The sequence below is a fragment of the Rhipicephalus microplus genome, chromosome X (assembly GCF_043290135.1).
Source record: "Rhipicephalus microplus isolate Deutch F79 chromosome X, USDA_Rmic, whole genome shotgun sequence".
NCBI lineage: Eukaryota > Metazoa > Arthropoda > Arachnida > Ixodida > Ixodidae > Rhipicephalus > Rhipicephalus microplus.
In genome coordinates this window covers 67,747,424-67,774,073 of record NC_134710.1, presented here as the reverse complement: position 1 = coordinate 67,774,073, position 26,650 = coordinate 67,747,424, and the positions used below count along the sequence as shown (strand labels likewise).

Genomic DNA, 26,650 nt, shown 5'->3' with positions numbered 1-26,650 from the left:
AAAAATGCTAACATAAGTGCGCTACCCGTTACAATGCCTATAGTTAGTTACTGAGTTACCCCAAAAAAAAATGTCACGCATTACCAGTAACTCCGTTACTTGTAATGAGTTATCGCATACACTGGTTTGTAATGAGTTATCGCATACACTGGTTTGTACCATTGTTTTAGATGTCAGCAGTGTCGACGACCGCTGCCTGAGCCTGTTTGGGTGTGGCTAAGAAGACATCGCACATTTTGACTACATTTGGAACTCGCCCAGCATGTTTTTTTTTTTTTCTGTCGTCCTTTCACGTGTATGCAACTTGCCCAGGGAAGAGAGGCACGTAGAGCGCAGGAGTTGGTATTGTCCTGGGAAAGGGCCTCTCACAACTGCGATGAAACAAGGTTTCCGGTCACAGCTGGGAGAGCACCCCTTTTGCACCCCCGGTCAGCGCCCATGGCCCGTACGTTACGGGCCGCTGGAACATGTAACAAACATGCCTTTGTATCAAATTTATTAATGTGATGGTAACCATCCCTGAAAAAGCCAGACGGCGCCCTGTCCACGTTCGTCTGCGATAGTAGAAGGATACAGGTAGGCACCTATCCGCACGGTTCACTACTAGACGCAATGTACCACGGCAACTACAACGGGAACAGTCAATACAGCCCGGTCTCTGCAAACACCTTGTACCACATGGTATGGGGCTGTCGAAACAGCCTGAGTGTCCCGCCCATAGATGAACACAGTGTACAAGATAACCAGAAGACCAGTAGGAGGCGTTGCTGACGTCGGCAAACCCTGAGGACCAACTCCAGCTGGTGAAAAGGGCTCGGGCGTCGGCGGCTAGCTATGGCTACCTGGAGTGAGGAAGTCACCCACCTCTGGGTGAAGAGGACGCGCACCTGGTCGTAAATAAAGTTTAATTATCTCTCAAGTCATTTTCGAAAGCTATCGACAGGGGACAAGGGTCATCAATATGATTAGTGCGAAAAATGTGCTTTCAAAATACGCGCCTTAAGAAGGAAGTAAACGCGTGATGATGAGAATTGACAAATCAAGCTGGTAACTATTGCTCACAATATTATTATGTTACATTATATTGCATTTTCACAAAAGTCACCAGTAACTTTCAGATATTTTATTCTGTGCAAACTTTTGCACTTTCTTATTACTTTTTTTTTAGTGGGGTAGCACAGTTATATCTGGCAACCACAATTAACTTAATCGCGGTTTAATAGCAGATAACTGGCAGCTGAGGCTAATCGGCGAATTGCCGCGAATATTAATTTGTTAGCAATGTTTCCATGTTCTTAATACACTTATTGACATTATAAGTGGTCGCCTAAAAAGTAATGTTTAAAATTATGGAATTTTCACTGCCACGATGAAGCGTATTTGACAGCGACGGCTGCTCGCGGTCAATAAGTGAGATGTCCCAAAAAGGTCGTCTGCTTCTTTTCGCAGTTTTGTCCACGCAGCACATGAGGCAACTTGACCTATGGACGTAGTTGGCCGATTAACCCGTTACTTTCGTCGAGTATCTCAGCGCCTCAGAGCAAGAGCTCGGCACAGGTTGCACTATTCGAGAGTAGTTTTCAATTCTCTCGTCTACAATGAGTTTGCCGACATCTATTACGTTGGCGACACGTGCATGGAGCCGCTGTTTTGGATCGTCGACCACTTCACGAAGGCCATGGGGCCGGTACGAGTGATCTTAGCCGTACAGTGATTCATTTAACCCCATTCTGCGATTCCATTTCTCCCGTGCAGATATTTGTCGCCACGGTTACCATCGTGGCTTGCACCGTCATAGCGATCGCGTACGTGATCGGCATTCCCTACTGGTGGGAGAATAACAAGTGCGTCCTTCTCGTCGCCCTAGTCATTGGGCATTGGCTCCTCATCAACATAGTCTTTCATTATTGGATGGCTCTCACGACTAACCCTGGCACACCCCCAGAGGTATGTTACTCCTGCATTCAGCTCTCGCCTACCTCACGAGCTTTGGTGTTAATGAAATGCGCGTTTGTCGTATTCCTGTGACCAAGTCTTTGATTGCTACCATTCTGATATATATATATATATATATATATATATATATATATATATATATATATATATATATATATATATATATATATATAATAAGGGAAAGAAGTGTATACTTAAGGGCTCGTTTTTCGTGTTAATGAGATCTAACAGACAGTAATGCCAAGGAATGTGCAGGGGAAGTTATGAGAACCAATAGAATGTAAATAAGAAGAAAGAAAAGTGGATGAAAAAATAACCAGCCGTGAGCAGGAATCGAACCTACGACCTTCGAATAACGCGTTCGATGCTCTAACCACTGAGCTACCACATATATATATATATATATATATATATATATATATATATATATATATATATATATATATATATATATATATATATATATATATATATATATATATATATATATATATATATATATATATAAGAAAGAGACGACGAAACTTTCAGGGAAGCGTCTTTACTTAACGTTTTCAGCTGGTGGACCAGCCTTCGTCAGAGACCAGCCTTTGTCACTCTGGCGAAGGCTGGTCCACCAGCTGAAAACGTTAAGTAAAGACGCTTCCGTGAAAGTTTCGTCGCCTCTTTCTTGCATACAATACGTCGGGTCCAGCGTCAATGACGTTCAAAGAATCTGGTGTATATATATATATATATATATATATATATATATATATTTGCACAGTGGCTGCAACCTGCAGTGACTTAAGCAGCCTGAGAATGATGATGGCTCTAAAAGTTTCACTTGTTTTGAAATCTTGCACTAACTGGTTTTCATTTGAAAGTTTTGATATAAGGCACTATGCTCACATTTGAGTAGTGGTTTCATAACGTCAGCATGAATGATGCACGGTTGCTTCTTGTGTGTGTACACACACATATGAGGGAATACCCCATGAATATTGTTAAACATCTCTCATGTGACCCTCTCAAACGCTTCAGATGCTGCAATAATGTGCACAGAAGTGACCATGCAAATACCATAATCATGAGCAATTTACTACCGTTGCATTGCTTTGTACAGCCATCTGTAGCTGCAATGATCCATGTTTCTCCATGAACATTCTCGCACATTTATCTATATAAACAACGGAATAAAGAGTCTTTTATTGCTTTTGTGACCTCAAGCGTATCATTTTTGCCGGCTTCAATGGGTTTCTTATAATTTTTTTTATAACCATAATGCTCTTTCATAACTTTCATTTACAAAGGCATCCCTGGTGCCAGAGGTGGTCTCAATATGCAAGAAGTGCATAGCACCCAAGCCGCCCCGCACTCACCATTGCAGCGTATGCAATTGCTGCGTTCTGAAAATGGATCATCACTGCCGTATCCTTTATGCGCCCAAGTTTTAGGGTGCGATGAAATTTCCAAATGTCACCTCAGCAAAATATATGCCCTTCATGTTACGTGAGAATCAGGGAATATATCACCTGCTAAAATGCATTGAAGTGTTGCATGTATAATCACTTTACTGAAGCTCATGAACATCCCACCAAGTCTACATTTGGTGCTATCTGTCGCTAGCTGATGATGCCACAAAAAAAAAAAAAAAAGCCATATGTATTGTATGTACGAAATTGCCGTGCAAAGCATATTTTCCTGAATTCTCATTACAGCTTGGTTGAACAACTGCATTGGTCACTTCACGCATCGCTACTTCTTTATGTTTTGCTCATATGTGCTCCTGGGTATTGTGTTTCTAATGATATTTGGCTACAGAATCGCATATGAAGAGTACTTTTCCACCTTGCCAATGCCAGCTGTTGGTCTTGCCAACTCAGAGATTCAACTTGGTAACCTTGACATATCTGTCAACGTTACACTACAGGATACACACGGGGTACAGTTGCATACCTTGGCATTTTTTTCTGAACACTGTTGTGTGCCACCTTCTTGCATGCTTTGATTATTATTAATACAACTCACTCTTGGTAAGCTCTTGCTTTGAAAAGTAATTTTGCTCTGTAAAACAGAAGGAGTACAGAGCTCTCTATCTATGTTCCAGTATATGCTGAGTTTCTTTTTAAGGTTTTTTACAGTGGCTAAGCGACTACGGCACTCTGCCACCGTACAAGAGTGATTGATCCTCAGCTGCCACAGGCATACACACTGACTGGAACAGAATGCTGAAGTTCTCATGCAACTTTGCTTTGGGTGAACATTAATCTCGCATAGTCTGCAGCCATCAACTAATCTCTCTTCAGAAAGATTAATCCCAAGATTTGTTCATTTTAGATTTTCAAAGCTTCTTCCAGTAATTGCAGTTGCAAATTGACGACAGCTCGATAACAAGCAACTCCGTTTTACTTACCAGTAATGCACATTTTACACACTGATATATACCTAAATGCAATAGTCAACCTTTTTTTTTAAATTACATTTTTTAGTGTGAATGTAACTCTCTCTGCGGACCATGTCGTATTTTTTTTACTGCATTGTAGACCAAAATAATAAAATTTGACACTATATATTTTTTTCATTCTTTTATCTGCTTACTTCGTAGCTATATAGAATCAACCATGAAACATTTCCAATAAATTCCCAGAAGTAATAACAAGGTCACTAAGAATAAAACTTTGCAAGCAGTGTAAAATTTTGGCAATATCTGAAAAGTAATGAAGAACACCTTATTTGAATAAGCTCACATCTCAAGTCTAAGCTAAACACTGCTATTTCCCTGGCAGTTTCATGCAAGACTGTTAAAAAGAAAAACTTGTTTGCAGAATTTATTGCACTTCAAATGTACCTTCCTCTTACACTTTACGAGCATGAAGGCTGACTGAAATGTTGTAACATGCAATTCCATCTTTTTATCATGATCCATGGTACCATGCGGTCATTTCTGGTTCTGATAGTGTATCACTGTACAAGTCAATGACTAAGAGCAAAAAATAAATAAAAAGAAGTAATTAATGACTTCACAAATTAATTCTTGGCCCTCAGTCCTCAGTGGCTGCAAAGCAACTGTTTAAGGTGGCGGTCAGACCTGCAATGCAGGGGAGGGTGCTAAGTTACAAAAATATGTAACACTATTTAAATTTATTCCAAAAGTATGTAACCCAGACAGAATTCTTGTGGAAACATTTAACCCCTTAACTGCTTTGGACCCTGCCCAATTTGTCACTAAACTGCTTTGAATAAGTAGAACTCGTCCTAGTGGAATAGGTACTCCCCTCTAGCATTCAGGTGAATAAGCGCACATTTACGGTTTACATTGCGTGTCATCTACTAGATGGCAGCATTTGCTTGAAGATTTAGTTTTATCCTGTGGCAGGAGCGTGTTTTTTGTATGGAAAGACTGTGTGCGGTGGCCACGACCCATGCAAAGCTGGCCCATGAACACAAAGAAAAAAATGCCGTTTGTTTTTGTCATCTTCTTTGAGTGGTGATCATTCGAGTAAAAATATTTTGTCTTGTGCCCTAAAGTGCAGACAGCGATAGCGATGAATTGAGTAGCTGCTCTGGTGATGATGAAGACAGCTCGGACACGAACATTGTGAAAAGTGAAGCCACTTTGCGTTATTGTGCGTTTTGAAATTTTCCATGCAGCCTCAAAACTTCCCGAGTGAGGTACCCCAAGGGTTCTTAGCCTACACAAGTGAAAAAAAAATCTAGCGTCTGCAATTGCCTGGTTTATGAGGTTTTTAAATTTTGTTAGCAGCAGGTAGCTGATTCCCTATGTATTGTTCAGAAATAAACTTTATTTCATTGGCTAGACCAAGTGTGTGGTGAAAATATTTTTACAACACCTGCCAGCTACTTTTTAGTACAGGCAAATTTGAAATCAGCAATAAAAAAATAGGTACTTTTTGACCATTTTCAAAAATAATGAGCTGTCGAGGGGTTAATTCAAATTGGCTGTGTTTAATTAACATAACTTTTGCTGCTAAGCTGCAAACATTTTTATTAAATTTCAGAATGCCACTCACCTCAATACCCGTAAGCAGGACTTCATGAGGAAGTACTACATCACATTTACGGTATTCATCTGCATAGGAATTTTTTTTGCCTTGGGAGCCCTCACTATGTGGCATGCTCGGCTCATCACCCACGGTGAAACTAGCATTGAAGCTCACATCAACAAGACAGAAAGGATACGCCTTGGAAAAGAGGGTGTGGTAAGCTTGCTATTTCATCCAATTTATTCCTTTTTGTATACAGAAGAGGGTCTGTCTTAAAAAAAACAGATCAATATCAAGACGATAAAAAAAATGATGCTTGGAGTTCAAGCCATGTACGAGCTTCAGCATGGTAATACTGCGATATTTTGGCTGCCATGATGGCTTAGTGACTTTAGTACTCAACAATTGAACAGAGGTTTGAACAAGATGCATGTGCAGTTGTGCTCATTTTTTGATGAACAACCATTCATCGATAAACTACTGCACAACCATACACAAGTGGCTTGCCTAAGCCTATGCTGCAAGGCCAAATGCCAAAGCTTGTTAGGCACATCATGCAAATCGACAGCAAAGCGTAGTTTCATGTGCCTTGCCACTATTCTTGCCCAAGGTGTGTTTGCTGCCTTTCAGAGCTTAGAAATAAACACTGGCTCCGTTTATTGCCATGGAAATGGGTTGCATAGTCATTAAGGTTATGTGACTTAGAAAAAAATAGTTTATCATGCCAAAAGGGAAATGCCTGTTTTAGGTACTTAAAACCTGCGTTACAGGCATTACCAAAAAAAGTACTGAATGTGTTGCTTGTTACAGAAAAAAAGATAATTTGTTACTGTTATAAAAAAAGCAATGCACGTTACTTTTGCCCTTGCTCCATGGCCAGAAATTTTAATCAATGCATATTCGCTGCAAAAACTCACAATAACAGTTCTGTAAAGCTCATATTTATATTTCACATTAACCCTTCCTGGTCTGAAACTCTTTCCCCACCTTCCGTCCGTTCTTCTCTTGAATAAAAAAGGCAAAGCTCAAGTAAAAGAAGTTGGCTTACTTTATAGGGATTGTGCATAAAGTAATGAGAAGATGCAAGTGTGAATTGACCCTACAAGAGCTTGTCCGTCGGTGCCCAACAAACAGATAGCTGTGGCCATGTTGCATAGCTGGAAGGGGCCTGACTGGAAGGGGTTAAACTCCCAGGTCAAAAGACGATCTTACCCAGAATATCAATTTTTTGTACATTTGTGCCTGACCTTAGCAATGTTATAGTGGCCTAAAGTTGCTGGTAGAGTTACATATGATGGCCTCCAACTCATCATGAGCACATAATAAAGCCATTTTTCTCAGTTTGGCATTAGGCACAGAGAGAGATTTCATCAGCACTTTCTACAAAAAAAAATATAGCTCAACTCTCAACAACTTTACAGTAATTCTGATTGCATGTTTTAAATGGAACATATGCACAAATTTTGTAGCAGTAAAAAAAAATGCTTGGATGGTAAGTTCTGCAAAAAAAAATATATTTCAACAGATTAACGACTCTCTTTTCAGTTTAACCTGCTTTACTATAAAAATTATGAGTGTTTATGTAAATATGTTGAAGATCAGCCTTTATTTGCAATGTCATTTCAGATGTATTGCACATTCTTTTCTGAAAAAAAAGAGCTGCAGAAATAGTTTGAATGAAAAGTAAACGATAACATGATACCTCACATTACCAAAAAATGTAAACGGAAGGACATCACCCATTACCTTCCAAAATGGTGAGAAGTATGTTACGAAGTTGCCGAAAGAAGTAATGCGTTACTGGTAAAGCCATTACATGCTACAGCCAACACTGCTGAAAACCCATATATTTAGAGCTTGAAAGTCCATCGCTGCTTTCGCCATGCAGCTCAGCTTGCTCATGATGATGTATTTGGGCTCATTGCACAATGTTTGCAGAAGGACAGCAGCCAAAAAACAATAATAATAATAAATTAATGAATGGTACCATCTAGAAGGTCTTACATGGCCAGGGAGAAAAAGAAAGAGGGAATATGACACAAAGAGAGGAGCACTGGGACTCCTATAACACTGCATCACACACTGCATTGAAATTTCAGAAATGTAGAGGAGACTTTTTTTTTGCCCTGTTGTGCATCTATTTTTTCTTATAGGACCACCAAAAGCAAAATGTCAGACACAATTCCATTTGTCTAGTCTAAAAATCACAAGCAAATGCGAATTGATCTCTAGCTTTTATTTAACGAAAACAGGTTATTACAAGTCTTTAAACATTGCAATAGGCATAGCTTGATCGATGACCAAAATACTTGCGAATGAATAAAGAAAAACAAAAAAATAAAAATTGGTAATGTTCAGTATTCACTTCAGTGCAGTTTTTTAACTGAACAAAACAAATTCTCAATACTATCAGTAACATATGTTATTAGAATGCTTTGCTGGGAGACTTGGTTTTTGGTCATAAAATGAAAGCAGAACCCTAAAAAGACTTGACATAAAAAGACAGCTCATCCCATCTTCTTTTATTTCAATGCCCGTCTCTATTGCGATTCACTTTTATTTCATGAACCTATGTTATGTAACAAAAACTGTGTGTGTGCTGCAGGTTTACAAAAATCCATACGACTTTGGACCTCGACAAAACTGGAGGATTTTTCTGGGACTTACCAATGGCCGGTAAGCATTCTCTCACTGCCACGATTCATTTCTGCTCAGTTCACTGCTTGTGCTAGAGTGGTATGCTATAGATGGTGTACCGTCACTGTGATGACTGTTAATGGAATGGTAGAATACACCTTACGAGCGACAGTCACGAAGCTGTGAAGAAATTTGTATTCAACACTGATTCTGGCTATGATGTTCTGCTGCCAAGCACAAAGCAAAATTTCAAAATATCAGAACTCTGGCACGCTTTGCTTGCTCTGAATTTAGTGCTTTAGTTGCTTGCAATGTTCATAAATAAATGAAATTCATTTTCGGCATAGAATGCAGTTGTGGATTTAAAAACGATATGGTTGCAACTGAAATATATATATAAAAAAGAGGGCTCACGGTAAATACATTTCAAATATTATACTGTATACCTGGACAGAATCAGTAAATGGTTCACAATTCTTTCTAATGACTGGCTTGTCTGATTCTATTTATGTTCAATACATTTATGCAACATAACTTTGCAACACTGAAATGAATGAGCAGGGTAGTGAAGAATGATGTCAAAAGTGTTTTAAGTTCGGGTTTGTAGATCTTAAACTAGACAAAGAATTTCAATGGTATTTTTTTATGGCCACATGAGAAACACAGCTGTCAGATATTACAAATAGTACTATTTTCTTTGCACACTAGAGGCAACCGATGACCACAACTAAAGTAGCATGAAATGCTTTTCTGTGTTTCGTTGCTGCTCCTTGTAAGCAGATAATAAATCATTTACTGCACCACTTTCATCCATCTGCTATTTCCAATCAATCACAACATGGCAAATTATCCAAAGTACTTAAAATTCATGAACAAAATTCGTGAATCAAGGTTAATTGACAAGAGTGGCAGCTCCAGTAAGAAAATCTTTGTTTATCAGAATGGCAACAAAAGTCTGCAAAAAAAAAAAAAGTCTACATCTGTGATCACACCGTACTTATTCCAGCTTGGAACTTACAAATGCTGCGTGCATGTGTCACATGATAGTGAAGCACAAGAGTTACATGCAGTATTTGTTTATCATAATGGCAACAAAAGTCTGCAAAAAAAAAAAAGTCTACATCTGTGATCACACCGTAGTTATTCCAGCTTGGAACTTACAAATGCTGCGTGCATGTGTCACATGATAGTGAAGCACAAGAGTTACATGCAGTATTTGTTTATCATAATGGCAACAAAAGTCTGCAAAAAAAAAAGTCTACATCTGTGATCACACCGTACTTATTCCAGCTTGGAACTTACAAATGCTGCGTGCATGTGTCACATGATAGTGAAGCACAAGAGTTACATGTAGTAGGGAATTTCAGGAAGACATGTGCCTGCCCTAAATTGATCATAAAAAGCTTGTTGCACGTGCGAGAAAGTAACTAGAAAGTGACATCTCAAGCTAGAATACAGAAACCAGCCAAACCTGACAGCTTCATGCCGTTTGTAGTCATCTCCCCTATAGAGCTTCACATAGTCAGTGCAGCCATGGTGGCTGTTGCACAGATGCAGCTCTGTCTGTCAACCTCCTCAAGACATCACTAACTTATGACTGCATTTTGCTCCTAATATGACTTTCACATTCGAAATAGTGATTACAACAATGGCAAAATTGTGTGCCTTGCTCAGTGCACCGTTATCTGGCTGCAACATGAGGAATGTGGAAGCCAGCATAGTGAAGTCTTAAGTCGAGCAGTGTTCATTTGGGCTTGGTGGTTCAACATGGTGAAGGGAACAGCACAGATACCGAAGAGGACTAAGAGAGGCACACAGACACACAGAGACAAACGCCGTACTGAGTTGTCAGCTGTGTGACTTTATTCATCCTCGTCGATATCTGTGCTCTTCCCTACGCTAAGCGTGAAGTCTCTCCTTATAGTCGTGCAATATGTGCTTATAAAGCACCAGCATTTAATTAAATATTTTTCACTTATAGGATATGCACATAGCACTATATTACACTCGCATAACAAAAATGTCAACTAGGGGCACCAGTTTCTAAATGCGACAGGCTTTAAAAGATGAAAACAGGTATAAGGCATATCAGTGGTTCTTCTCTAAGCATTTGATCTACAAATTTAACTTTGCCAGCGAATTAGATTAAAATTTTCATGAAAACCTTTCCATTATCATAGAACACTGTTCAAACTATTTCTTGTTTAAACGGACACTATCAGTCTAGAATAATAAATTATTTAAGAACTTCACTGATTTTGCTGGCTAGATTTATAACGTCATTGTTTCATTTTTGAATTTTGCATTGAAATAAATTCAAATCACTTTCAGTATATTTTCTTAATATATATTTTGGCCTCATGAGCTATTATTTTTTCACCTATCGTGAATAATATCACTTTGTGCGGGTAAACTGCTCAAGCGTGACTGATTTTAAACTGCTTCCCCCCTCCCTCCCCTCTCATGAGACACCCCATTCAATCACCTTGTGTTGAAAAATAACCGCGACAAAAATACTCCATACGCCTGTATTAGTGTCTAGTTTTCATTGTGTAGATCGGTATCGATAGGCTTTCCGAATTATGATGCTGAATCCCATTTAGAAACAACCCACATATAATATAGAAAAAAATTTATTTCAAGTGGCAACATTAGCTGAAATTTTTTTGAGGCCACCACAAGAGGCTGCCACATGCTTCCAAATGCATTCGCAATCACACTGAAGGTAATCTTTATGCACGTTGAATGAACAAAGAAGTCATTGCTTAGCTTCCAGCACGCTCGTCAGGATGAGAGAAAACGCAATTACAGCATTCTACAAATCTCCGTAGCTCCACTCATGCTTGATGGATTATCAAAATTTTTGCGGCAGTCAATTGACAAGGCCCTTTAATGTATTCATTCAAGAGTTACTTGGAAAAGTGTTGCAGTGCCCCTCTAAGATTTTTTTAAAGCATTTTGACCGTTAATGAACTCTGGTGTCGAGTTGTCACTCACACGCGAAGTCTTTTTTGTTTTGGGAGGGGGGCTAAATACAATAGCACGATTTTTCTAAACCACAGCTCATTTGCGACTTAGTGCAATGCTTCCCCTACCTGCAGAGGCCAACAAGACCCCTACACTACCCCAGTACCCACCCCTATGCCTCATTTCCACTCTTTTATTCTTTTTGTGTTGAAGTCTTCCCATTTGGCCTACCTGAACATTCCATCCATTATTTGCCTTATCTTCCTCTACAATTGTGGTTGGAAGGAGAGGGAGCGAAATGTAGACAAACACACTGCTAAGGGAGGCAGTGTGTTGATGAAGACATTTGTAAAAATGTTGGCTTCACCAGCGTTCCCTATACATACATGTCTCCTAACTGTTAAGATCTAGGCACGCAAATGCCATTGTAAATCACAACGACTTCACTACCTTACCTGCCAAGTTCAAGAATTCTAAATCAGAGAGATTTCCGCAACGAGGGGGGGGGGGGGGTGCGCTGAATTATTCGCCCCTACTTTTTTCGGCACCAAAAAAAAAACCCAAGGACAAACACAAACAAAAAAACATCGAGAAAAACAAGAGTGGGGGGGGAGGTCTCAACCGCTAACGCCAACATCAACGCCGCTGCGGTTTTATAGTGGCTTGGAGTGGCCGAACACAGGAGGGTAGGGTTTCCAACTAAGGTGAGAGTCTCAAAGGATCAACACAACTAGCAGTATCTATTTCAGCAACTCGCGTATGTCTTCCTGGGACACACGTGAACAGACGGGACGGCGCAGCTGGCTACTGCGAAAGCGTGGGTCAAAGCTTTGCAAGCTTTGCTCGCTACTAGATTCTTTTCACAGGAACGCCAAAAACACGCCTGGCCCCTTTTTATTACAAAAGCAATAATATGGACAGTCTAGGCTGGTTTTTCGCCATCACCGCCACCATTCACCTTTTGTGTATACGTATCTATATATATCAACACTCAAAAAAGAAAAAAAAGTCGCCCGCACTCAGTGCCCAGCTCGTCGCGATGCGCCAATGCGCACTTATCTCTCATGCGTACTTTGCCTCGCAGATTGGGGGGGGGGGTAGATGCTTGTGCACACACACTAATCCTTTGGTGGGGAGAATCATGCGCCTTCAGCTTTCACTGGAATGATTGCGTTAGTTGCCGGGCCCACAAAGGTCACTTCAGTCTCTGCACAGGCCCCATTTGCGAAAAGAGCGCGCTTTTCATACACAGCGAGTTATAACTGAGACACTTGTTAGTTTGTACTAATTTGTACCGTGCATCGTTTTTGTTTAAACAGCGCGTTACGTGTCGAGCGGTAAACATTGTTAGTTCACCCTCATCCTGTGTGTATCGTTTTTGTACGTCATTTGTGCGTGAGCAGCACGCTGCACGTTTCGATCTGCTTGCCATTTTCAGCGTGAAATTCCAAGTAGTTGTTGTCGCATTTATTGCTTTGCCCTTGTGGCGAAACTGTGACTTTTTTTAACGTATTTACTGCCTTTAATCTACCGCTGCGTGCCCTCAGAGCTCATAGATCGCTATAGGGAACCGAAGCTCAAGTTTGTGGAGCGACGACAACGCTGCGCCTGGCTCTAGCGGCAAGCTCCAGAAGACTTGAGGATAGGCGCAGGAGAGGGCACAGGCGAGTCAGTGTATTTCACCGAAACAAGAAAGCATGCAACACACGTGGAACGCGTTCTGCAGTCAGTGCGTAGAACTTCGGTGCCGTGCCGTCAGTTTGGTGCGCGTAAATAAGACACTCGCTGTGCAAAGTTTCCTTTCCGCGATGGAAGAAGCGGCCCCACGAAGTGTCAGCAAGGTCGGAAGTGTGCCGTGGAGTGCCACAACAATGCAGACAACACCAAGAGACACTCTCCACGTGTGAAGCTGAATCAGTTTCCCAGCAAGTCATAGCCGGCGAACACAGCCGCATTCACGAAAAATAAAGCAAGCATGACATGCGAGCCCCCCCCCCCCCCCCCCCCCCCCAAAAAAACGAGGCGAGCACTTCAACTTGACTCGCTGTGGTTAAGCCCAGCTTGCTGCTTCGCGGCGAAGTCAGCGGGCCATGCTCCCGTGGCACGAAAGACATGACTCTAACGTATCTTCGACATTTTAATTCCACGACTATATGACCTTAGTTTTTATTTATTTTTTAGGATGCCGCAAACAATTGCACACGACAGTACACGGCTGCTACTGCTAGATACCACACCAAAACAATAATTATATGGTTTTCATTAACACCAATGCAGCACATAGAGTACACAGCTACATGTCGGCAGAATGATACTTACCTCGAGGCATATGTCGTACACGTATGGTATTGTCACGGACCTGAGAAATGAATTTTGCAGTGACTCAGGTGTCCTCGTTTTTCGTCGTCTGTTCCAAATAAAAAACTTGACTAACGAGCTTTACTTCTTTTGTTAGGTTCACTTTTCGGAAGTGTTTGTCCAGCTCAGAGATCTTTATGAAGCCGCATTGCAGGTGGTACAACGCACCGCGCGCTCTCTGCACAAGCACGTAAGCGAGCCGCAGCGCATTGGCGGGAAGGAAGAACGCGTGATATACAACCCCAATTTCAACTTTTCTACCAGAGATGGTGCTGCCTTTCCAGAGTCACAGCACCATCATGCGTTGCTTTGGCTTCCTATCGCGTCGCTGCGACCGCGGTTTTGTGCGCGGCGGTTGCGGCAAACGGTAGTTCCTTTTACAATCCCCGTGCACTTGGCTGCACACGTGCCTTCAAAACTAAGTCATTTTATGTTATCTACGATCGCATCTGCCACAGTTTTGTCCACAGAGCTTGTGGAAAGCAGCATTGCTTTGACTAGTTGAGCGCACACTTTCGGGATTCTGTCAGTTAGATACATGATCGTGTCAAGAGTGAGCATGGTTTCATCCACAGCGGTTGTGGCAACGACAATCACACGCACTATAGAAGACAGTGTGTGCGCCGGTGGCACGCGTACTTCTGAAGCTTAGAGCACGCTGCCCTCGGTTTTCGTTCGACGGTTTCCGTACTAAAGTTCGTATCACCCGCCAAGATTAGGAAATGTGTTTGGAACATCCGAATTTAGACAAAATGGACACAGTGGAATTTGGCTGGTGAATTTCACGAATTCATATCTGCTGCAGTTTCACATCACTGAGATTCTACTGTACGTTCAGATTAACGCCTCTTAAGCTTGTTTATAATAAAATAGGGTAGGTTCAAAAAGCCTGGAGATGGGTGAGCTGCATTTTTGTCAATGTGGCCTGATCACGCACAGAAATTTCGATTTCCGGGAGATTTTCATGACAACAGTACAAACGGGAAAAACGGCCGAAATCCGGGAGTCTCTTGGTTAATCCGGGAGACTTCTCTTGGTCAATCCGGGAGACTTGGCAGGTATGCATTACCTTCTAAGTTTCTCCAGATTCTCTTTATTTTCTAAAACAGTATCATCAGCACCAGCACAATATAAAATTTCGGGAAAGAAAATACATTCATCCATACCACCTAAGTATGATTTCGCTGTAGTCGATGTGTCTATCCAAAATAGTCAACAGTGATGTTGAGTTGCTCTACATATAAAAACACAATTTTTACTGTAGCAAAAGCAGCAAAATCTCATTACAGAAATATGCCATGGCTTTAGCCACTCATGAATGTTGTACTTGGAAAACAATGGACAATACACAACATTGAACAATACAAAGCCTTTATGTGCAGAGTCAGATGTGCACATGGACAGAGAAAAAGCGTCACAATATTTGTGGCAAGTAGCTAAGATAGATTTTTTTATAAACATAAAAAACTTTCCAAGGCGATTTTATACCCTTGAATGTGAAACTGCCACACACTGATGTTCTTTCACACTGGTAACAGTAAACTAATGGCAATGTTTTCTGTAGAATTGACCATTCAGTAAAAAGCTGCACACATTTCCTGCTCATGTGCACAAAACTATTGTGCAAGGGTACAACAAATGAAATTATGCAGGTAAAATTTTTTGAATATATTTTAGGTGCTGAATGGAAAACAAAGAAGTCACAGCTTTGCTGCAAATGTGAAGCAATGAACGCGATAGCAACAAATGAGAAGGTCACGCGAAAATGGCAAGCAGACCGAAACGTGCCCCGCGTTTCTCACACAGAACTGACGCATGAAACGTACTCACAGGTACAGATGAATGCAAATAAGCGTCTCAGTTGTTACTTCACTGCGTCTAAAAAGCGCGCCCTTTTAGCAAACAGAGACTGTGCAACGATTGCAGTGACCTTTGTGTGCCCGGTAACTACAACAGAATCGTTCCCGTGAAAGCCCTAGGCATACTATTGTCCCCACCACGAGTTAAGCTAGCGCACGCATGAGTGTCTTCTCTCCACGGGGCAAAGCACGCGTGGGAGATGAGAGCACGCCCCGCCACATTGCGACGATCTGCCTACGCGCTCACTGTACCATCTCGCTTGTAATGCTGAAAACATGATACTTCTCCCGATATGTCCATCGCCAGCGGTAAGTGGTAGATATAAATAGCTTGCCATTTCAACGTTAAAGGAGGTGCTCCTTTATGGCTCAGTGGCTGACATCTCGCACTCACAATTCAGAGGTCGAATGTTTGATTTCGAGAGCCAGTTTTTTTTTCCTGGATTATTTTTCTTTCTTGCGTTTTCATATATGTATATAGATACATATATGGTGAATGACGGCAGTGCCAGTGCCGGCTGCAAAATATAGCCAAGTGTCCATATAATTAGTATCGCAATAAAAATATGCAGTACTATAATAAAGCTGTTTTCATATCAGCCTCTGTAATTTGAAATTCAAGGCTTTTCTAATAATAATAATAGCAATCATTGGGTTTCACATTTCAAACTACCATATGAGGCAATTTTTTCAAAAATAGCCAAATGCAGAAACCAACACTAGGCTAAATTTAACTAAAGGACAAAGCTTGCCTAAGTACCTCAACTTCTAGAACAATTCCAATCAAAATGGGGCAATTTCTTATTGTAACATGAACTCAGAAAGGCAGCTTCTAAAGAAAAATGAGCCAAATACTTTAACTGTTTCAATCAAACTGAGCCACATTCATTAAACCAGCACTGCACCAACAATTGTGACGAAAACAACCAAGATGATCTCACCCTTTATGTTACATTTGTGTAACATAAAGCGTGAGATCCCCAATGCTATTTACCGCGTGCTTACAGGAGGTTTTCAGAAGCTTAGAAAGGGAACAGTTAGGGATAAGAGTTAATGGAGAGTACCTTAGTAACCTGCGCTTCGCCGATGAGATTGCATTGCTGAGTAACTCAGGGGACGAATTGCAACTCATGATTACGGAGTTGGACAAGGAGAGCAGAAAGGTGGGTCTTAAAATGAATTTGCAGAAAACCAAAGTAATGTACAACAACCTCGGAAAAGAGCAGCGCTTCGAGATAGGTAATAGTGAACTTCAAGTTGTAAAAGACTATGTCTACTTAGGGCAGGTAATAACCGCGGAGCCGAACCATGAGATTGAAGTAACTAGAAGAATAAGAATGGGGTGGAGCACATTCGGCAAGCACTCTCAAATTATGACAGGTAGATTGCCACTATCCCTCAAGAGGAAGGTATATAATAGCTGTCTCTTGCCGGTACTTAGCTACGGAGCAGAAAACTGGAGACTTAAAAAGAGGGTTCAGCTTAAATTGAGGACGCAGCGAGCAATGGAAAGAAAAATGGTAGGTGTAACCTTAAGAGACAAGAAGAGAGCATAGTGGATTAGGGAACAAAGGGTAGTTAAGGATATCATAGCTGAAATCAAGAAGAAGAAAAAATAGACATGGGCCGGGCATGTAGCGCGTAGACAGGATAACTGCTGATCGTTAAGGGTAACTAACTGGATTCCCAGAGAAGGCAAGCGGGTTAGTGGGAGACAGAAGGTTAGGTGGGCAGATGAGATTAAGAAGTTTGCGGGTATAAATTGGCAGTAGCAAGCACAGGACCGGGTTAACTGGCAGAACATGGGAGAGGTCTTTGTCCTGCAAAGGGACGTAGTCAGGCTGATGATGATGATGATGATGATGTGTAATAGATGCTTTGCTACTGTGTTCACGTTTCACAATTGGGTTTTTGTTGGGCGAGTTGGCACTTACTGAAGGACAGAATGTTCAATGACGAAAAGAGTAAGAGGCTGACTTTCCTGCTTCTTTTTGCCTCTTGATAATTGTTTTTGAGTTTAGCACTACAGTATCATGTCATCCGTTGGCTCCAACATGGAATATTTTACATAAGATACACGTGAAATGAATATTTTTGGCATCCATCTATTCCCCGAAGAAGAAGTGGTCCAAAACTACATAGTATAAAATGAACTGGAACACTCTCCAAGGCCTTCAATAGATGCCAGGAACAAGAAAAAAACTATTGACAGGATATAGTCAGTACAGTACGTACGTACGCCCTTTGTCAGGAAAGACCACTAATTTTTCGTGTTTAGTAATCCTCATTACTCCCATGCAACAAAGCATGGCACCAACGAAAGTAGAAGGATCATGTTAATTGTACCACAAAATATTGCTACACCATGCATTCGAATCATGTTAATTGTACCACAAAATATTACTATAACGTACATTCGAATCATTTTTGCGCTTATTTTAGGAGCTAATTCGTACCCAAATGAAATGTTCCCATTTATATGAGCCAAATACAAACTTCACTCCTCAATATTGACAATATTATGCTATATAGATTTTAGCCACAATATAGATTTCTGTTGTTTAGAGGAAAGGAACATACTGGCAAAAACTTGTTTGAGCAGGCTTAACCATATTGTCAATAATTAAAACCAGTTTTTCTCAGTTTCAGCATGTGGCTCTTTTAGAAAAAGAAAAAAATGCCTCGTATGATTGTGAGAAACGGTGTAGTGGAGGGCTCCGAAAATTTGGACTCCTTGGGGTTCTTTCACATGCACCTAAATATAAGAACATGAACCTCAAGCATTTTCACCTGCATAGAAAATTTGGCCGCCGCAGCCGGCATTTGATCCCATGACCTGCGGCTCAGCAGTCGAGCAACCATAACTACTAGACCACTGTCATGGGTCTTCAATGTTACTTCAAAACAGCATATTTTTCTTCTTTTCTTGTTTGCAATTACAGTGGTGGCACTGCAAAGGGCCTTTATTTGCAAACACTAAATAAACCGAGAATTATTGGACTAAGTTGTAATTGCAAGTGCCAACAGTGTGCATTATGCTTAATAGGTGAAGCTTAACTGTCACGCACCATACCATTGCCAAATGAAACAAGCAAGGGTGCATAGACATCTAAAGGGGGGGAAAAAATTCCATTTTTCATGGTCATTGTGGGGTGTGCGAGCATTATGCTGTTAAATACAGTAAAGCCATGGCGCAAGTGACATATGAAAACAGGTGCAATAAATTCAACTGTGGCATAGGACTTTCTTGCACAAATAAACAGCACCTAATCAGCAAATTGTTCGCTGCTCTATACACCAACGTTCAGATGCTTTCCCTGCAGGAGTGAGTTCCCAATGACTCACGACGCTTGAGCCCACTCCTCAGGTGGGCATCATCTCACCTGCGCCACCTCTCTCCCTCTGTCGGTGAAAAGAAACCGCGAGCGGGCGGGTGCGCGCGCTGCACGCACCTCAATAATCTCGCGATGCCGACAATGCGGACAACGTGCTGCTGCTGCTTGCTGGGCGATCGCGCCGACTGGCAAGACGCTGTCGCGGCATGCTTCTCACTAGTGTGCGCGTACCTTTCCCCGCTGTCGCGGATGTTGCGAGAAGTGAAGCCGATCGCGTTCGCGAATGGGGACGTCAACACCGACAAGGCGGGAGCTATGTAGGCTAAAATAAACTGTGATATAAAATTAATCACGTCATGTCTGTTTAAGGTTACAGAATACTTCACGGGGTAACTTTGTGACACGTCAACTGTCGCAAAGTTACCCCAAGGAGGGCAGTTCTTTCTCCGGAATCAGAACTATATGACCTAGGAAGAGCTCTCATCCTGAAGACAACAGGGCAAAAGAAAGCAGTGACAACGAATCATCTGCAGATGGTCGGCACGGCACCAACAAAAGGTGGTCGAAGGAGATACAAGACGCAATTTTGTACTCAAAAAGAAAAAATTCTGTACTCAATTAAATCCCCTAAGCCAGTAGGCAAATGGGGCGTCTTTGAGGTAAAAAGACCTTCATTGAGAAGGTACATGTATGAATAAGTTTTCATAGAATTGTAACGTTGCTAGAGCAGAAACCAATTGTAGATAACTCAAATAAACTTTTGATGGTATAACTTTGTGCCAGCCTTTTTTTCCCAATCATATTCAGCCAAAGAATGCCAGGCCTGCGCGGAAAGCACAGCACAGTCACAGTAAAAGCTAGAAGAGCGGCCTTTCACAGCCTTTTCTAAACAATCATTGGGTAACTGCTGCAAGCACACTTGCTGGGTACCCACTGCGGCTATAATAATAATTTCCGAGTAGTAGGCCGGCGTACGCTATGCTATCCTTCATCATTCTTCTGAGAAGCATGGTGAGAAACTTGCAAGGAATTTTTGTGCCAATTGTTAATGCAGTGGGTGGCGACGATGAGGAATTATACTTGAAGGGGGTATACACCACAGTTAATAGATGATTAAGAACAAGCTTTTGTAATGGGTTGGAACTATTGGACGACCCACTCGTTACGCTATTCTCATTGTGTGATGCCTGGTTGTTCTTTTGCTGTTCTAAAATGCTTTATTACTCATATTAACGCAATTCCTTTCCCGACATGAAGACTGCCTAAAGCAAGTTAGCGAACAAGTCCCAAGCACCGGCGTGGCTCTATGGTAGAATACTGGGCTGGCACGCAGCATACCCAGGTTCGAGCCTCACTGTCATTGGTACTAGGTTTTTTTTTATTATTATTTCTTGGGACAGTGGTTACGGACACTGGCAACGGCGAACGACTATGGCGCCGCGTGTGACCGGAGTTTTTATCTCATAACAGTTTTTAGTTTGTTTATTCGTTTATTTGACTAAATATTCGTTTATTTGACTAAGCCAGACACTTCCATGCTGCAGGACCTGGAAACACCTGCTGCTACCATCGGCGCACCTTCCAGAGGGCAATGGTCTCACTTGGACAACCATTTACAGCGAGAGGTGGTGACCCATATACAGTCAGTAACTCCCCCCGTCTGATGCAGGCCAGGATGGGCAACAAGTAGCTTCCAGTGTTGAGCTTGCTAGCAAGTCATGATACATCTCCATTCCACACGTCAGCTCGCTGCTTGGCTGCAGTCTTTCTCTTTCCTGCATAAGAGGCACAGTCAAACAGTCCAGAATGTATTGACAAAAACAGCAAAAGCAATGACATTAGTGCCAAGAACTATACCATTAGCTGCAAACGTGCAGTGCACAAAGTGAAAGAAATGCAACTAGTAAGTGCAAATCAAGATGTGCCTTCTTTCATATGTGCAGCAGCAACTTGTCAACATTTGCTCTCATTTTCTTAGCTGTTCATGATATATACAGTGACTACACAGTTGTGGGTCCACCTATTTTGCAAAAAATTTGAAAATTCTAAGCAAGAGGGTCAACTTGCACTTTCGCCGGTAACGTGCACTTTCGCCAGTAACAACAAGACAAACGAGAAATCTGGGATATTACAGCATGGTCACCTTACAGTTGCTTTCTGGTTCTACTCGTAGTGTATGGCTATTGTGTGTGCTTGTTTGAAACACTTTTTGTTTTTTTTTCCTCAGCTTTTACGGTGTGTCCTGTGCACGTGGCTGTTGTTGATAACTGAGCCCCTGTTCGAAAGAGCAGCACTAGTGGCGGTAAACTGCAGTGATTTGTTCAGAAGACAGTCTCGGTACTATTTGGTAAAAGAGCTTGTCTTTGTCTTATGAGAATGTTTCTTATTTACAACAGATGCATGCTACTGTTATGCTAAATCCTCAATAGTGCTTCGATGTCAAGAAGTTTTTGCCATTCATTCACAGTTGTGTTTTGCGTGGTGGGGCACAAGTTTGGAACTTCTGAATGGGTGGTGTGACAGTGGTAACTGCAGCTGAAATTTTCACATGTGATGCCATGCACCAAGGTTTCCGTGGACCAAAGTTGGGACGCTTTTCAAAGCTTGCAACACATGCGAATGAACTACGCAATCAGTCTCCACTGGTAGCTTGGGGAATGGCCATGACATGGCCTGTGTCTTCGCTTTGAAAGGGAAAATACCAAAAACTCTCTTCAAGGCAAGTAGGGCTTTAAGGCGGACCACATGCAGCGTTTTTGCTGGCATTTTCTAGAATCGCGTCTCTTGGCATAGTCACATAAACGCCGCTAGAGAGGGTGGCCAACCACATGAAAAGCACTGAGGCCAGTGCCAGCCCAGCGTCGTGCATTGTGTCCCAGAATGAATGAATTTGACATGTCTAAAATTGATGTGCAGTTTCCACAATGGACCGAGGAATATTCCTGATTATAAGCTTTATGTGTCATTTGCATTTTGCAGTGCAAGAAAAGAGTCACAAGTGCTGCCGAAAGGTCTATTCTCCTTTATTCTGCCTGTAGCATCAGCTATTGAGATTAAGAAAAACGACAAACTCATAATATATGGCCTCTGATCTTCAAGTTGTCACACATCTTTGCGGCCACGTATTCGGCCTATACACTGATTTCTGCCAAGCCTACCGACGAGATCTCAAAAACAGGAAATATATATAGTATGTACAGAATATATTTGAAAGGTGTACACAGCACTTAAAAGCAGGCATACAAGACAGAACCCAGTCTGCTCAAAATATCACTCAGCGTCGTCGTCTTCTCTATAGTATTCATCTCTGGCGCCTTGTGGTATCACCCCTAGCGGCAAAGGCACAGTCTTGGCGCTTGGCTGGTCCAAGTGATATTGCTTCAGACGAGTAACGTGAACAATGTTCAAACACAATCGCAGCTGGTGTTTAAAGGCTTGAGTTTATATGTGACGTTGGTGGCTTGGTACATGACACTGCACAGATCAGAGTACGGCAAAGTCAACTTCTCGCACAGGCCAACTCGCCGTGACAGCATCCTGAGAAGGACCGTGCCACCAAGGTTAAAGTGGACATCACGATGTCGGGCATTCTAGACGAGTCGTTGCCTTCCCTGTGAATAGCTAAGACGCAGGCGCGCATTTTTACGCGCCTCTAGAGCTCTAGATACATCATAGTCGTATTCTGATGTGTGGGTAATGGCAGAGAGGAGCATGGGTTTTCATCAATAATATCATGAGCTGTTTGCTGTCAAAGCTTCTAGGGAACAATCTAAGTCAAATATAAGCATCATTTTAGTATTTGAGAGCTGCATAGTGCACGTCAACGACTCAATAAATCCAAGGCCAGTGGCAGCCATTTTGGCAGCAGCAACGACGCCATTACATAAGCAGAAGTCGCTGCCAGCCACGCACCGACTGGTTTTTTGTTCATTGAACTGCTTCCGGCGTCGATGCTGGCGATGTCTGGGACGTTCTGAGGAGGGCATTTCAGCCGCCATCGCTAGCAGCTTCGATGCCAAGTCACACCCACCAAGGAATGAAATGCCAGAACAATGCTGGCAAAATAGCTGCATGTGGTGTGGTTTGGCCTTTAGCATTAAAGTTCACAAACAAGATGATGACTTCAGGGCTGAAAAGTAGTCAGTCCAGTGCACGGAGCAAGAAAGACAGGAGGGGAAACTCCGGGTTGGTGCCAGCGCGAGCGTGTGCGCCACGATAATGTCCCTCTGGGAGAGGAGGTTGTAGAACGGGCGCGCAGCGATTCTTGCGGCGATGCCCAGAACTATTTGTCTTCCACCGCGGGAGGAGAGCACCCGAGAGTTGTCTGCTACATCTGCTTCTCACCGACTTTACTATGCTACTGGATACAGCTATGAGTTTTTCGCCGGTGCGGTTCGCCAAAACAAAATGAAGCAAGTATAACATCTTAGTGCCAGTATTTTTAATTATATATGTGGGATCAGATGCTCTGCAGACAACGAAAGAAATGAAGTGGTAGAATTTTTAAAAAAATGGACGATCTGCAATCATAGCTAGGCACATGCCTAAAATCACTCATTGTGTATCTTGAGGATATATTTTGCACGTTCTTCAATATAACAGTGTCATACAGAACTACTGCGCGGGAAAGCAAGATGGACATTCACGAAGCATGTTTGAGCAGACGGCAATTGATTTGAACATAAGAGCGGAGACTATCTCGAGCTGTGAATCAATTATGCGTAAAAAAAAGGTTTGACCTTTCAATACTCTGTCTGACTAAGAACAGTAGCAAGAATGGGCGAGGGCTATATGAAGAGGAGATAGACAATGGAAGCGAAGCGACTGCATCTAAGAAAATTATTTTCGCAGCGGAAAGGTCGCCAGGCACAGCACTACGCTAAGTTTAAATTTACAGACATCCCTGACCAGCCAAAGATCTTGTAACTCGCTGAAGCGGCGTCTTAAGTATTTGAGCAGAGGTTTTACTTACTGGTGCCCAGAAATGAAGCCAGAAACTGGCCAGAATATCGCTGAAATTACTGAAAAAAGCAGCAACAAACGAGCGAAGGTAGAGGATACTCGTCACGAGTCAGAAGTCTCCGACAAATATTTTACCAAACTTCCAGGCAAGCTACATCGTGAAAAAAGCGTGGTTCTCAGTTTCACGTGTTTGGTTGTTGCAGCTTGGCATGAACGATTGGTTCTCAGGAAGTTTCAACATAAAACAAGCTTCAGAAGAAAGCAGACACATAGAAAAATGTTTTTTTCTGCTTTTTCGTTTTACTTTTTTAAATTTTTCCAATATAAAAAGCTCCCCTTGTATGTTTTTTTTATTACCGCTTTTTCTATGCCATGTTCCCACAAATAATATTTCTACCCTCACATGCAAAGGTGAAAGAGTGAAAGAGAACCTGTTTAGTGCTTGTGGACAGCTGTGCGAAAGTATTGCGGTATGGTCTCTCTCCCAAGGCGATCTGGCTAGCATAGCGAAAACTCGTCGTAATGATTTGCCGTCTCGTTTAGCGAGTGTACCTGAACTGTGCACTAATACACTGAGCAGCGAGAGTAAGCATGCAAGCAGATGACAAGAGCGGGCTCCACGCTTCTCACGTCTGCAGCTTCGGCGCGGCAGTTCGGCTGCGGTTCTGTAGGTGGCGCTGTCACGACGTTCGCCCCCGCTCCAGGGTGTGACACAATCGCGGCGCGGAAAGGAGCACAGTTTCTCTCCTGTCTACTCTTTCTCCGTGGTCCAGTGTCTATGTACAATAATTTTAGCTGTGAAATGTGCTCACTTTCTCTTTTTTTTCTTTTGTGTGTTTGACATGCAATTGTGAGGATATGGTGTGTCTATGTCAAGAGTCGTTTTTATGTTGCTAAGTCAACTGTAGCCAAGACTGAAAGTTCCTCTTTGTTTTTCAAAAGAGTGCCATAGTCTTTTCAGTAAGTCAAAATGTTTGGCATTGGTTATGCAATGACTGAAAAAAAAAATCTCGAAAAATAAAGTAGTGCTGCTAGTCTTCCATTGCAGCACTAATCTAGCAGGCAATTGTGTTTTCCTGATGTGCAAGATACAACAAAATGTAAAAGAATTAGCAAGCAAGAGCACAAGTAGAAAAATGGTGCTGAAATGCCAGAACCCCATATTCAGAAATGCACTTTGACTTGCCCCCGCTCAAGAAAGCGCTAACGTGTTTCAGAAACTGCCCTCAACTGAAAGAGCACTCTTGCATTGAGCTTCCCTCCATCTAGCCAACTTGAAAACCAAAGACGAAGGGAGAAGTCTTGAATCTGTCTTCAAAGGTGAAGCATTTGAGCAAGACGTGGCCTACTACCGAAGAAGCAGCCTCTTGGGAATGCTACAAGTATTTTTCAGTTTGCATGCAAGACTCTCAATGTCACATCCGGAGATGCGCACTTTTCATCAAGTGTGCTGAGGCTATGGTTGCATGATAAAGGGAATCAAATGGAAGTGTAAGGGTACATGAAATTAGTGCCATGGCTTCCACAATTAACATACAATGATGAATTGCTAGAACGAATCTCAGAGGCCACATACTACTATGTTTTTTTGTTTTTTTTTTTTTTGGAAAGAGTAAGAGCAAGAGTTGGTGTTCTTGTGATTTGAAAGAACATAGCCAATGCACAACTCTCACGTTATGTATTTTTGGTAGAGCTGTGTGAAAAAGCAAAAATTTAGAATGTATATTGAATCGAATATTTTTTTAATATTTGTGAAAGAATCTGAAGTGAAACTGCAGCAGGAAAAAAGTAGGAAAGAATTCCTAAGCATATTCTTATGAGATATAGCAACATGAAAGTGTTTCTTTTTCTTAGGTTGATGAAGCGCTGGCAGGGTGGCACTTGATAGTTGTTTTATCAGAAATGAGGAAGTGCAGAGGTCGAATATATTAGCACATGATTTAACACAACAAAAGTGTGCGGGCAATACTTTACACTAGAGAAGCAAAGATGCTATTTCCTCAGCCTCTCCTCCTCTTCCAACTTCTGTGGAAGCCCAACTGATGTGGCAGTTGAGGTTGTGCTTTCTTCGTGTGAGGTGTTAGGAGTTCTTAATCTGGCTCGTAGACATCGGCATACAAGAACATCTGAAATTTTGGATGCTAAAAGCCTTCAGCGAGCCAAATTTCGGGCTTCCTGCCTAAATTTCAGGTCCAAAACAACATTAATTGAGCCCGCATCTCTGCCCTGTTTATCTCCACGTTGGAACCAGCGTTTTCTTGAGTCAATACATTTGCAACTTAGTGGAGCTCGAAGGGCATCTTCGCCACAATATGAGAGTGCATAAAGGTGAAGCATTTAAACATCTTAACAGACCACATTTGATCAGACACAGACTGTATTTGCCTAAAAATTTCGACGGTAGTACAGTCTAAAAGACAGCTTTGATGAGATGAAGCAAAATAAAAATTTGAAGGGTTCACTTTTAATTAGACATCTTTGTGTTTAAAGGGCCAGTAAACAACCCCAAGGTCCAAAAGTCTTAATGAAGAGAAATATGCCCACTTTTAATATGAAAACTTTTGCGAATACGTACTATAATAACGAAGTC

At 41.8% G+C, this 26,650-nt stretch overlaps 2 protein-coding genes across 5 annotated transcripts in view; one reads left to right on the top strand and one right to left on the bottom strand.

Annotated features, from left to right (window-relative positions):
* Positions 1–1,184: 1,184 nt before the first annotated feature.
* On the top strand, positions 1,185–25,126 carry LOC119175914 (palmitoyltransferase ZDHHC16). Of its 2 annotated transcripts, XM_075877055.1 has the most exons (7): positions 1,185–1,687; positions 1,756–1,947; positions 3,249–3,366; positions 3,657–3,880; positions 5,958–6,158; positions 8,548–8,618; positions 20,643–25,126. In XM_075877055.1, the coding sequence occupies exons 1-7, from the start codon at positions 1,484–1,486 to the stop codon at positions 20,728–20,730; spliced, it is 1,098 nt and encodes a 365-aa protein (XP_075733170.1). In that variant the 5' UTR covers positions 1,185–1,483; the 3' UTR covers positions 20,731–25,126. The 2 variants fall into 2 exon arrangements, with proteins under 2 accessions (XP_075733170.1, XP_075733171.1); XM_075877056.1 differs by lacking the exons at positions 3,249–3,366; positions 3,657–3,880.
* The window catches only part of LOC119175913 (uncharacterized), a 35,284-nt gene continuing 29,235 nt past the window's right edge, over positions 20,602–26,650 (bottom strand). For all 3 annotated transcript variants that reach the window (XM_037426949.2, XM_037426950.2, XM_037426951.2), the window contains one exon: positions 20,602–20,873. In XM_037426949.2, the coding sequence (XP_037282846.2) occupies positions 20,815–20,873 (59 nt within the window). In that variant the 3' untranslated portion in view covers positions 20,602–20,814. The remainder of the gene's footprint in view (positions 20,874–26,650) is intronic.